The 13016-nt window shown below is 37.9% G+C and overlaps 1 protein-coding gene across 13 annotated transcripts in view; it reads left to right on the top strand.

Annotated features, from left to right (window-relative positions):
* Nucleotides 1-13016, top strand: part of LOC126857443 (transcription factor Sox-2) — a 264526-nt gene that overhangs the window by 167460 nt on the left and 84050 nt on the right. The window contains exons 1-2 of one of the 13 annotated variants that reach the window (XM_050606875.1): nt 5005-7706; nt 10598-10697. The exons of 8 other annotated variants lie outside the window; for them this stretch is intronic. In XM_050606875.1, the coding sequence (XP_050462832.1) occupies nt 6316-7706; nt 10598-10613 (1407 nt within the window). In that variant the 5' untranslated portion in view covers nt 5005-6315 and the 3' untranslated portion in view covers nt 10614-10697. Of the gene's footprint in view, nt 1-5001; nt 7707-8068; nt 9548-10597; nt 10698-13016 lie in introns of those variants that run through there. 4 more of the 13 variants (XM_050606877.1, XM_050606874.1, XM_050606873.1 and 1 more) reach the window with 4 other exon arrangements.

The following is a 13016-nucleotide window of genomic DNA, read 5'->3' as shown; positions in this document are numbered from 1 at the left end:
TACTTCATACATTCGTCGCCGTTTTTTTTTCAATTTAAAATTACTTTTATCTATGAAGCATAATTCAACTTTATTTCCTATAATAAAATGAGCAATAAAAAGGAAATTTTTTATTTTTACAATTTTAATAAAGATGTCTTGTCTTTTACGTAAAACTTTGCCGATGGTATTTATTGCAAAATTGCACCCAGTATTCAATAAACATCATCGGCGTCAAAATAATAAATTTTACAATGCATCATATTTTTTAACTTTGTTGCTTTGTTGTACAAAGTACTAGATCGTATTTTGATGTCGCAAGTGATATCGGCTGTGTTTTATATCTTTAAACGCGAAACATGACTAATTAAATGCAGTAGACATAATACAAGTAGGGATATATAATCGAAATCAACTAGCTTATCTTCGCGACGCAATATAATCGCGATAAATTTATTTTTATATTTTATTAGAGAGAAAATTAAATATATATTTAAATATTCTTCGTCATATACAGAATTGCTGAATGAGAAACCATAAGTAATTTTACATTGATATTTAATTTATGACACAATACAAATGGATAACAAATATCGTGATCAAGAAGAATAGCGGTAATAAAAATTTTAACATCGAGCAATCGGTTTGCTATGCCGTTAGAAAAAAAAAGCCGTGCGATTTCTAATGGCCCGTTGCGATGAGCTAATGGCACTGGCTGCGTAAAAACTCACGACTGTAAATTTCTATTCCAATGGCTAGCTGCTCGTTTGTGGTTCGGACGAGCGAGAGAGATTATTTGGATTCCGAAGAATAGTTACAATCGAGCTTTGTAATCGGTCCTCGAAACGATAAAGACTTTGTTGGCTACCCTTCCGGTGCCACTGTTCTCTCCCCCGTCACAGCCACCCCCTGATTTTCGCTCGATCTCTCCCCCTCTCTTTTTTCCTCCTCCAACCTTTCTCATCGTGGCACACACACAATCTCCCTTTTTCTCGTTACTCGAGCTCTAAGAGCTGGCCCAATACTATCACCTGTTGACAATCGGCCGCCTACGAATTCGCTCACGTATCGCGCGATCGTGTTATCTCTCCCCTTCTCTCGGTCCTTTTTTTTTCGTTACACAGACTTTGACGACGTTCCAAGATCGATGAATTGGACAGAAGTTTATTTCAAAGCAAAATCGCGATGTTAAATCTACGGGATGTCAAAATTTATGAGCATCAATTTATTTTTTTTACTAAACAGTATCAATTTTACAACAATAACGAAAAAAGAACAATGAAACTTTTCTCTTTTTGAACCAATACAGAAAAAAAAATTTTCGTTATCATAGCTAATCATGATTTGCAAAATCACCTTCTAATCTACAACAAAACGGTTTGCTACCTATAATAAATAGGCATTATAGCTTAGATGTTCGCTATTCATATATTATGATTAAAATTTGGTTACCACATGCAGCTTTTAACTATGGCAATTAATGTTTTTTTTGTTTTTTTTATGAAATTGTCATCTTAAATGATAAGTACAGTAAAAATAATATTTCACTTAAAACCATAAATAGTAGGTTTACAATTGATTCTTTTCGGTGAAAATACTTACAAATTGTCTAGCACACCTATTGTTATATAGAAAATTTTCTCTTCGAAAGCAAGCGGTACTTTTCCTATGATTTATGTTTATGACTTTTTATTCATGATTTATGGATCATTCGGTATTATTTAGTGAGCGTAAAATAAATGCTTCCATTGAACGAAGCAATAAATATAATTATCGACCAACTGCTGCAGGGTTCAGAACAATTATGCATACGAATATGCTCATATTGTCATTAATCTAATTATAGTCGAGTTTTGACACAGGTGCAAAGTACCTGCTTTTTTCTTTTTCTTTTTTTTTTTCGAAGAAGGTTTTGTTTTTATAACAGTCATTGTGCAATCTGATGAAAACTTCTTCATATGTATGTTATTAAATGACTTGTTCATTCTTATGATGTAATAAGCTACAGATTAGGGTCGCAATAGACTTCTTCGTCGCAGGTGACGTGCGATCGATAAAAATCGGCGCGCATTATTTGCACCGCGCGCAACAACAGTATTAAACCGAAAAATGCCACAAGTGGCACATAAACCGTGCGGAATAAGTGGATTGATAGGTCGTTACCGTTGAAAAAAGGTAGAGTGCGAATCGCGCGATACACGTAGAAAGCTGAGGGTGAAGGAGAAATAGTGCGAGAGAGAGAGAGAGAGAGAGAGAAAGCGCACAATAAGTCGGAGTCCGACAATGGGATACCGCGGGCGGTCTTTGTGATTCAAATCAATGTTTGCGATACTCGATGGCGCACTGCCTTTGTGGCTCCGAGCTTTCCTAGGCACTCGTATATACGTATACGATACACGCACGCTCGTACATAGAGTACTATCTGTCCTATCGGGAAATGCGCGCGCGTTCGCCGCGTGCATACGATGCACGAGAGTGTGCATCGGCCGCATACTCGTGCGCATCCATCGTGCGACATGAGAAAGCTCATTGTGCGTCCCGGCATAGACGCACTCGAAAACCAGAATCCTGAACGGCCCACGATCGATCTCCTTCTCTACCCGCACGAACGGGCCGTCGTCTCGTGCCCGCGCACGTTCATTCATTCCGATTGCGACGTTTGGGAATTCGCGATGATATCTTTAGTTTCGCGATTACGTGCTCCTCTCCGCACGCATATCGATTTCGCGACCTTACAATCGAAGCACGCGTCTCTTCTCGCGGAGTATTTTCTTGTGTCATGCGTCGAGGTAATCAGTAAATTCCGCAGTCGAAATTTTTTTCTTCAAATTTTCAATTCTTTCATGTTTATGGATTCTAAAGGATTTTAATTATTTTTATATTAAGATTTATTTATATGAAAATTTAGCTTATAATTTGTAGTTTAAGATAAAAATTTATAGGGAATAAAAAATGAATAATTAATTTATAGAGCTTCAAAAGAAAAACTTTCGACAAAGCTATAGCTTATATAGCTTAAATAGTTTCAGAAAAAATCTGACTGCTTAAATGATCAAAGATGTTACATATAGATTGAAAATTAAGAGCAAAAGTAAAACAAAATTTCAAATGATCATCATGGTATGGATTCTCATTTTTCAGATTTGCATTCTCATTTTTATGCGGCAAAAAATATGCATGTTTCTTTTTCAATATTTACGATTATATTTCAAATTACAAATATGCAGAATTTTTTTTATTCCAAATTTGCTCTCATTCTAAAATATACATATATGATAGATATGATTGGATATATCACAGATTAAGGTGGAAAACGTAATGCGTAATTCCCGTCTCATGCTATTACTGATTCTAAGTGTCATCGATATCTTATCAGCTTTTTTCTTTGTTGAAAGAAAGCGTTGCGAAATTACTTAATTTTTTTAAATTCTTACATCAGCTTCTCAAATGAAGGAAAAGTCATTTATAGATCTCATCTATCGTTTCTATCTTTTTTTCAATGATATATTACTCCTGCAATTTTTAATTTGATATCAATTCTGAATTTTAATTTAAAATCTATTTTATTGCTGCTCAAGAGAGGAATTTGCAATAAACGGCTTTTGCTATTTCATTTTCCCTTATTTCGCCTTCTCTATCGACCATTAAAATTCACAAAGAAACGTCCACGAAGTCGTCTCCGAAAAGCCTTCATTGGGCATCACGACTTCGTTTCAGCGTGCTCTGTGTTGTGGAACCTGTTGCCGCGAGATGCGCGAAAAGGAGAAGAGACGCGAGACAAGCTGGAGCGTGGCGGAAGTGCGCGTGATAAATAAACGCGGCTGCGTTTTGTGCGTCAACGACTCGATATCAGTACGAGACATCGATTTCCCAAATCGACACTACACATACATGCACGATGTTAAATAACATGCATATCTCTTCTTAAGCGTGGTATACATTTTTTTATTACAAGATTGTGTGTGGTCATATTTTTTTATCGAACAATATTTAACTTTTTTGTGTTTCGATTACTGCAATTATATTTTCATTTTCTTACGAGCATTTACGAATTCACTCGAATTCACAATCATCGTGACCGTGACGACTTTTATTATTTCGCAATTCGTCCTTGAGGACGAATCGTTGACGTCTCGTTGCAACTTGCATTGATCGCAGTTATGGGTCATTTATCCGCTATCTCGATAAGCTCTTATCTCGCCACGATATCCGATCAAAACAATAACAGGAAAAATCGTATTTTGCCAGTATAAAATATATCTAATTGTTCTAATTGTTATAAGATTTCTGAGAAATTTCTAATTATTTAAATCTAAATTAGCGAGATGTTATACATCTATCAAAGTTCACGTAAATCAGTTAATGACAGCATTTTCGACTATGCTGTATTTGTTTACATGCTATAGAGTTTGAGTTTGATAATTAATTGACGCAGAAATGATATCTATTTATATCTATCTATAATTTACTCGATACACACAGTGATTATTTTTTAAAATTCAAGTTTTTAATTATCATTTTTCCAAAACAAATTATTCTAATCCGAAGAATATCATACTGTACTATTTTACAGTTTTTTTTTTTACAAGAGTTAGAAGAGATTCCCCATACTTTCTTCTCTCTGTTTTTCCCGCGAATTCCTAAAATTTCCAAGAGCCATATCAGACGATTGTCGCGCACGTATCAGACGTAAGTTATTCGCATTAAGATCGATATATACGCATCGCGTATTAAGGTGCGCGGACACGTATGTATACACACCAGCGTTGTTCAGCGCGTAGCGGTACATGCGTCCGACGGGTAGCCGATTTCGCGGCGCGAAAAAGCGAGGAGAAACGTCACTGGCGCATAACACAGAGTGTGAGAGGGGTAGACGGGAAGGAGAGGACGACGAGATGGCACGGTAGGGATGAAAAACGAGGGAAGGGGAGCATGATGACGGGGACCGAAGCTTTGCCGCGAGAGGTCGGTCCTTTACGTTCAGTGACGTCAGGGCGCAATAGCGCCGCCTTCATGGTGAGCAAGGCGGCCGATTGGCCGAGAGAAATGATGGCAGGCGCGCTTGCCAATCGATTGCCTGCTGTACCCTCGAGCCCGGTCTGTCGGTCGGGCACGGTCCCCGCTCTATACCTGAACGTAGGTAGGGGGTTGAGAAAGAGGGAGCTCGAAACTCGAGGGGAAGGGGACTGCCGTTGGCAGGAAGTGAGCTCCGCGACCCCAAGGCGTATGGTACAAATGCTCAGACAGTTTCGTTCTCTCGTGCAGAGTGGAAGTTGTGTCACCTTTCTTCTGCATCGGTTATTCTTCGTTTTCGTTGACATCGTGGTAGAAGAGCGAACGGGGAAGAAGCAATAAACAATAAAACACGTAGACACGTGCTAAGCCACGGGGCTAAGCCTACACACGGGGGAACCTGTATACGCGAGTGAAGAACTCGGAAGGATACCTCGAAGACAGGAACAGTGATCGTGAACAGTGACATTTGGTTCGCTGGTCCTCCGTTGGTTTTGCTTTTCTGGTCTCGTTCATTCTACCGCACGCGCCGTTTAGGTGCCATCGTCGGATTTCAAAGAAGACCGCCGCGCCGGAGCATCCGTGTTTTGCTGATGCGTCGTTGCCGCATTGTCGTGACGCGATTCGTCGAGCGTGCCGTGGCCCACAGCCAGTCAGAACGGATGGCGAACGGTACGGAGTGGTGAGAGAGACTAGCAAGTGAGGGGAAGAAAGTGTGATAGTGTCGTCAGTTCTCGCTCGGACTCTGTGACTCACAGATCGTACGAAGATCTCTTTGGTGAAAGCTGCAAAAAGAAGATAGAAAAGAAATCGCATTACAAAACGGACAGTGCGTAGGAGGGCGGTGTCGAGTAGTATGACGATCGCGAGTGGTACTTTCTGCCGAGTTCGCGTTTATACGGGGTTGGGCGCCTCATGAACGACACTTGCGACTGGATCCAAGGAACTGCGTGAAATAAAGATCGTATACGTACGGAATGCGCCTTCGTAGTTGGCACATTGTACGACCACCAGTGCGCCCACGCGATCGTGTAATCGATTGATCTTACGCAGTGCCGAGAAACGTGCACGCGCGTGTCAGAATTTTCCACTGACAAAATAGATGGTGGCTACGACTTGGTCAATCTAGAATCGGACGATCTTGATATCACTGCTTCAGAGACAGTTTTGCGTATAGAGAACGTGAGGAAGAAGTGATAACTCGGTTAACCCGGATAATTAGCCGGTGATCGATCTGATAATCTCGGCGTGTTCCGTTGATTTTCTTGACGTCGAACGGTACTAGAAAACGGCGGCAAACTGTACGGGCACAGGGAGGAAGACATGCTCACGATGGAGACGGACATGAAGGGCGGCAATCTGCACGGTCAGATGCCACCGCATCCGCACCAGGGTGTATCGCCGATGGGTCACCATACGGGAATGTCTCCTTATGGTACTCTCGGTTCGATAGTTCACAGCCCGGCGCTATCGGGAAGTCCACCCAGCGCGGCCGGTCTAAGTCTTGGTCTTCAACATCATCACCAGACATCAGCTCAGCATCATTATAGTTCGATGGCAGCCGCCGCTGCTGTTCAACAACAGCAGCAAAACATGCACGCAATGGCTGCGCAACAGAATGCCCAGCAGCAGCAACAACAGCAGCATCATTCTCATCAACAACAGCAACAGTCGCAATCGCAACAGCATCATCAGCCTAATAATCATAGCAACCCCAATAATCCCAACAACCCTAGCAACTCTGCCAACGCCAAGAACAACAATCTGGATCGCGTGAAGAGGCCGATGAACGCCTTTATGGTATGGTCGCGCGGCCAGCGGCGCAAGATGGCTCAGGAAAATCCGAAAATGCATAATTCTGAGATCTCGAAACGCCTCGGTGCCGAGTGGAAACTGCTGAGCGAGTCAGAAAAGCGTCCGTTTATCGACGAGGCGAAGCGACTGCGCGCAGTTCACATGAAGGAGCATCCGGATTATAAATATCGACCACGACGCAAGACAAAGACCTTACTGAAGAAGGAAAAGTTTCCACTTACCGGCGGCGTCGCCGGTGTTAGCGGTATGCTCGTCGATCAGCGACAAGTCAGCAGCGGCGGACCGCAGCAGCCGCAATTGTCGCGCGATCACTATCAAATGTCCAACGGTTACATGCCCAATGGTTACATGATGCACGATCCGACAGCCGCGTACCAACAACACGTCGCATACGGCGGTCACATGGGAAACGCCGCGGCAGTCGCTGCAGCATCGGCTGCTGCCTATCCAAGATACGACCCCATGAGCCATCACATGGGCGGCGGTAGTCCCAGCCCTATCAACAATTACATGAACGGATACGGCGGATACGGCGGTACCACTGTGCCCGGCGGCTCGCCGTCACCCTATCACCAGGCTCAACCGGGCTCTCAGATGTCAAGTCATAGCCCGAGCGGCAGTAGCATAAAATCCGAACCGACGAGCCCAGCGAGCGGCGGTATCCACACGCCGACGCCGACGGCCGGTCCGACGTCGACGGGTGCGGCTGCGGTCGCCAGCCAGGCCGTCAAGCGGGAGTACATGGGCCAGCAGCAAACGGGCCAGCAAACATCGCAAGGCGACCTCAGGCACATGATCTCCATGTATCTACCACACGGCCCCGATCAATCCGCGGGTGTCTACTCGCCAGGACCGTCGCCGGACTCTCTTCATCACTCCATACAACCGCTCTCACACATGTAAGCTATTGACAAAATAAGAAAGAGAAACAGATTCATCTTTCTCTCTTTCTTCCTCTCTTCTTCTCTCACTCGTAACACTCTCACGCAACCACTCCTCCTCACATACGTTTGCTTGCGAGTCGCTTTTTAAAATCGCAGAAGCGGGATAAACTGTTCTCGATACTTGCTGTAGTAAATTAAAAATACCAAAAAAAAAACATGTCAGCTATTTCTCTTGTAATATTCACGTGACATTCGATGAAATTAACGTTTAATTCGAGGCTTTTTGCGAGATTCGTTTTGCAGAAAATATTTATTTTTCATACTTCTATTATTATATTCTTAATTTTTATCATTATTATTATTTCTACATTTTTCAGGGACTAGTCAATCACGAGTTTATCGATAGTAACATCTCCATGGATAGGCTCTCGGAGAAATATGTCTAAAGAAAATGAAGCATAATATTTACATTTGAACGGAAAGGAATGTTTTGGATCATTGAAAATAAGCCAAGCATAATTCTCGCATTGCCAGAGATTTGATCGAAAGAACTATGCGTTTAATTCGCGGCGCTAATCTTTTATCATTGAATATTGCTGACAAAATTTTAAGTTGTGCAATGGTAATGCAGTTTATTCCGATTCGACGATGTTGATTGCACCGACGCTCGCTCCGAATAACGAGAATTATCGATAATCTTCGTCAATGTCATTCGGAGATTATCAATCTTCGAAATTCGTGAATCGAGCGTTATAGACTCGCAGGAGATCCGTCTTGTGATTCGTATTTTTATAAATTATTTTATCAAATTGTCATATTTAATTGTTATAAAAATAATTATTATAAATTGTTTATTTTATATTTAGATTCTTTTGAATGACTTGCATTTAATAATTTCTTATTATAAATTTATATGCATAATTGAAATTAATTTTTTTTGTATTAAATTCTTTTATTACATATACATAGATATGTATATATATATATATATATATATATCTGACTCGAATTCTCAAGATAAGGATCTCCTATGTACTCTATGTATACGCACTAATTCGTGAGTGTCGCATTTATGAGTGTAATGTCCCTTTCAATGCTTATTACGTCCTTATTAAACGGCTGTGAACAAGATATGTACATAAATAATTATTATCTTTGTTCTACCTTATATATATATACTTATTTTATGAACGCGAACACTCACGATTTTCTATCGCAGACGATTTATCGCATATGCTATCGTGACAATGCTTCTGGATCCTCTATCATCACACTCCAATTAACTGCTAAAAACGATGATTTACGATTTATGTATATCACTGATTCGCACGTTTTTGCGTCGGAAATACGCGCGACGAGATGCTTCGCGCACTTAATTGTTACAAGAGTTAGTAAGATGAACTTGCAAGACGCTGTTAGAAAAATTGTAGACCGACGTTTTTCCTATCGGCAATGGAGGAAACTTGAACCTTCGATTTGCGTGAACCAAAGCGCAAACGTGTAGTGCACTTAATAAAACATGACACTGACAATTATGAATTTTACTGGAATAATAGCTACTTGAACATAATAGCTATTAATGATGGTTGCATCTACTTAGGGTTGCAATGAACCTACGTTATGTATATATCCAGTTTTTATACTAAATAAATAAAAAGCATTTATTAAATCGAACTTCAATCATTTATACACTTTTTGCGAACTTTTGTTTCGTACACGAGTTTTTTTAATCATCCCCCCCTTGAGCTCCAACTTGATGCAGGATTTGTTTCTACTGGAGATTTGTTTTAAAAAAATCTTCAATATATATATTTATACGAACTATAATCGAATTCATAGAAGGCAGGATACAGCTTTATATTTGATAGGTATTTGAAACATAAGAGGTTTATATATAGGTTTGTAGCGGGTTTATAGTATAATATTTACAATATATGGAGTTTATACAATTGTTATAGTTTGCATTTAATCGAAACGTTAAACAAGCTTCTAAACGCACTCTTTTGTCTTCATTGAAGTGTTTTCCGCCATAAATCGTTACTGAAATTTTTCTCGCAATTCTCTTTCTTATTACTTTTTTGCACTGAATTTTATTCTAACTTTTTATTTATTATATTAAAAATATAAAATGCGGAGATTTGCGCAATGTTTTCGCAAGGACTTCCAAAGGAATTATTATTATATATTTGTATTATATATTATTACATATTTATGTTATCATTGCGATTATTTTTAGTTTTGTAGTTATCATTCTCATTCAACTCATCATTCCCTCTTCCTCTTTCTTTTAATTCCTTTATATTTTTTTAGACGTCTAAGTTTCGTTATTATTTATGTGAAATGCATATAGATTTCGAAATTTAAACGTCGAATTATTTTTTTTTTTTTTTTTAACGTAGGGTTCAGAAAGAAGCAGAATTCACGATATCACATGTTTAATTTCACGCGTAATTTTTTTCCCGAACTTAGTTCTTTTCTTTATTCTTTCTATTTTCGCATTTGTTAAAAATTTTTTGTCTTGCAAAGAAGATTTGTATCCATAATTATATTTTAAATAGTAGACGTATTGATAATAAATTTAATTGAATTATTTCGATATAGGTTGAGTCAAAAAACTGTCGAAATTTTGTTTCAATTTATTTAAAGAAATAGTTTTTTCACGAAATACCACTTTTCTTTTTTCAACATATAAGTTTTTTGAGATTTTGCGACAATTTTATATTTCATCTCGCGCTCAGTTCACATTTCGCTATCTATCATCGAATAATCACGAAGGTTTTCGTCTGACTCATCCTATTTCTTCGCGAATCTATCGATAAATGGACAGCTAAAGCTAGAAACTTAACGTTTTCTCATCTTTGTGATCTACAAATGTAAAACCTAACATGTAAAACATGACCTCGTAGGAATCTCGTAGCTTAAAAAAATGGCAAGCTTGGATGGACGGCTGTACGAATTGGAATCCTGTAGAGAAAAAAAAGACAGAATAAGGAGAAAAACGAGGAAGTGCGATATATATATATATATATATATATATATATATATATATATATATATATATATATATATATATAGAATGCACAACAATAAAGAAAAACGAGAACGAGAAAGAGGGAAAGAAAAGACAAGATAGAGAACAATTTTCACGGAACTATGAGAAAGAGAGAGAGCGTGCGAGAGAAACGAGAACGAATCGACCTCTCCGCTCGGTACTCGAGAGACCGCGCCTTCGCTCGCATTCACGTCGCACGAAAGATTCTCTCCATCATCCTCGTCTATGTGCTGCACATTATCATCGCCGTCCCTATTCGCCTATAGGGATATCCACGGAGACATTCGGTCTGTGTAGAAGGCGTCGATAATACATTATTTGCAAGTGCGCTTTGCGAAATTGCGATGTTACCAAAGAGAGGAATTCTGTTCGAGCGGACGTTATATCCACATTGGTTCGACTTGGATTCTGGCAACGCAGACATTCGCGATTTCATTTAACTTATATATTCGATTAGTTTATGTACAATTTTTTTTTTTTACTCGAGATGAGATGTATATAATTATGATTATAATTCGAGATGCGAGACTCGATCGTCGATGCCCTTCGTTATGCTCCATCATTTCTAGCATCGGCGATAGAGGAATATTATCGTACCTCGCAAAGAAAAGAAATTATTTGCTCTAAGAAAGAAAAAATAAATATACGCATGTGATAAATACATTGTTAGAGACGAAAAGATGGGTTTTTTTTTTTTTTTTACACATAATAACATTAAATAGATTATAAGTATTGTTGCAAGACACATGTAAATAATATATTATAAAATATTATTGCTAATTATTCATATAGTTGTTGACGTTAATTTTTGATGACGCGTCGTGTGTACATATTTACTATAATTTTCTCACTTATTTCGTCTACATGTAATCCGCAATAAATGTACAAAGTGGAATATCTAAAACACACGTAATATTTATCGGAATTTGAATAACGCGACGGAATATATATATATATATATATATATATATATATATATATATATATAACGTGAGAATTATAATATAAATATAATATTGTATCATACTTAATTATCACATCTAGAGAAGTAAGGAAAAAAAATATTCGACAAGAATTCAAAATTACGTAGTTTATATTGATTTAGATATTCAGCAGCGTGTAGACGCCTAAGTTTGTATATTATGTGTTTAATTTTAGTTTAAATTTCAGTTTACACACGACTATTAAAGGAATATTAAAGGATTAGATTTAGTTATAATTGTATATATTTGTAAATAATTATGTATATAATATATATATAGACAGATATATAAATAAATAAGCATATAAAGCAAAAAGAAAAACACGTATACATTATTTCTCCGCGATAATCTTATTCGGCGGTACATATCTCACATGCGTTCTCTAAAAAAAAAAAAAAAATGAGAAAAGAGACTCGCATTTTACATGGATCAGAGTCTTCTTTATGGAACTCTTCTTGATTTCACTGAGAATGGAGTATGCGTGTATAACCAGTGGCCAGGGTATTTGCGTGTAATATATGTTACTGTCGATTTATTTAGCAATACAAAAAAAAAAAAAAGATTATTGATACATAAAAAGCGCTCTTTTTCGAGGAAAATTTATTGAAATTGAAACGAATTGAACAACATTGCCTCTTTTTTTTATTTCATTTTCAATGTACGCTTAAAATCGACAGTTATATATACTTTATCAGAGCTAAAATATTCTTATCTCATTATGATTACTATTACGATTATAATTTTTTTATTATTATATTATGACATTATTATACTGAACATTATTAGTTGTTATGATTAGTTTTTTAAAAATGAGATACACAATATTTTACTCTCACCAATCTTTCCGTCTCAATCCTTTATCTAGCGTTATCGATATTATAGCCTAAGTTTTTCTTCATCATTAATATCCTCTCGCCGTGATCACCGTCATCGCATATGCTATTGTAATACTTATTCGTGATTCCTTGCATATAATCTTGTAGGGTTTATCGCACCTCTCGTCATTTTATTGCGACTGACTGATCGAACGATGATGTGAGCGACTCGAAATGTAATTCTTAAGTACTCGTCCGAGATTAATTGTATTCAAGTGATTTTTTTGTTTTTGCATACTCTTAATAAAGAGAAATTTAATTTTTTCAATTGAATGAAACTTGCTATTATTAAACCTGCAAGTCTATTTGGGAAAAAATACTGGATAATCTTGATACGGACAGTGATCTCTGACCACGCGAGTACTCATGGGTATGGGATTCTCGACTTTTCGAGAGGAGGACGTATATTTCTAAG

Source organism: Cataglyphis hispanica, chromosome 21 (assembly GCF_021464435.1).
Source record: "Cataglyphis hispanica isolate Lineage 1 chromosome 21, ULB_Chis1_1.0, whole genome shotgun sequence".
Taxonomy (NCBI): domain Eukaryota; kingdom Metazoa; phylum Arthropoda; class Insecta; order Hymenoptera; family Formicidae; genus Cataglyphis; species Cataglyphis hispanica.
Note: the sequence above shows the minus strand (reverse complement) of the source record. Positions and strands in the feature narration are given on the sequence as shown.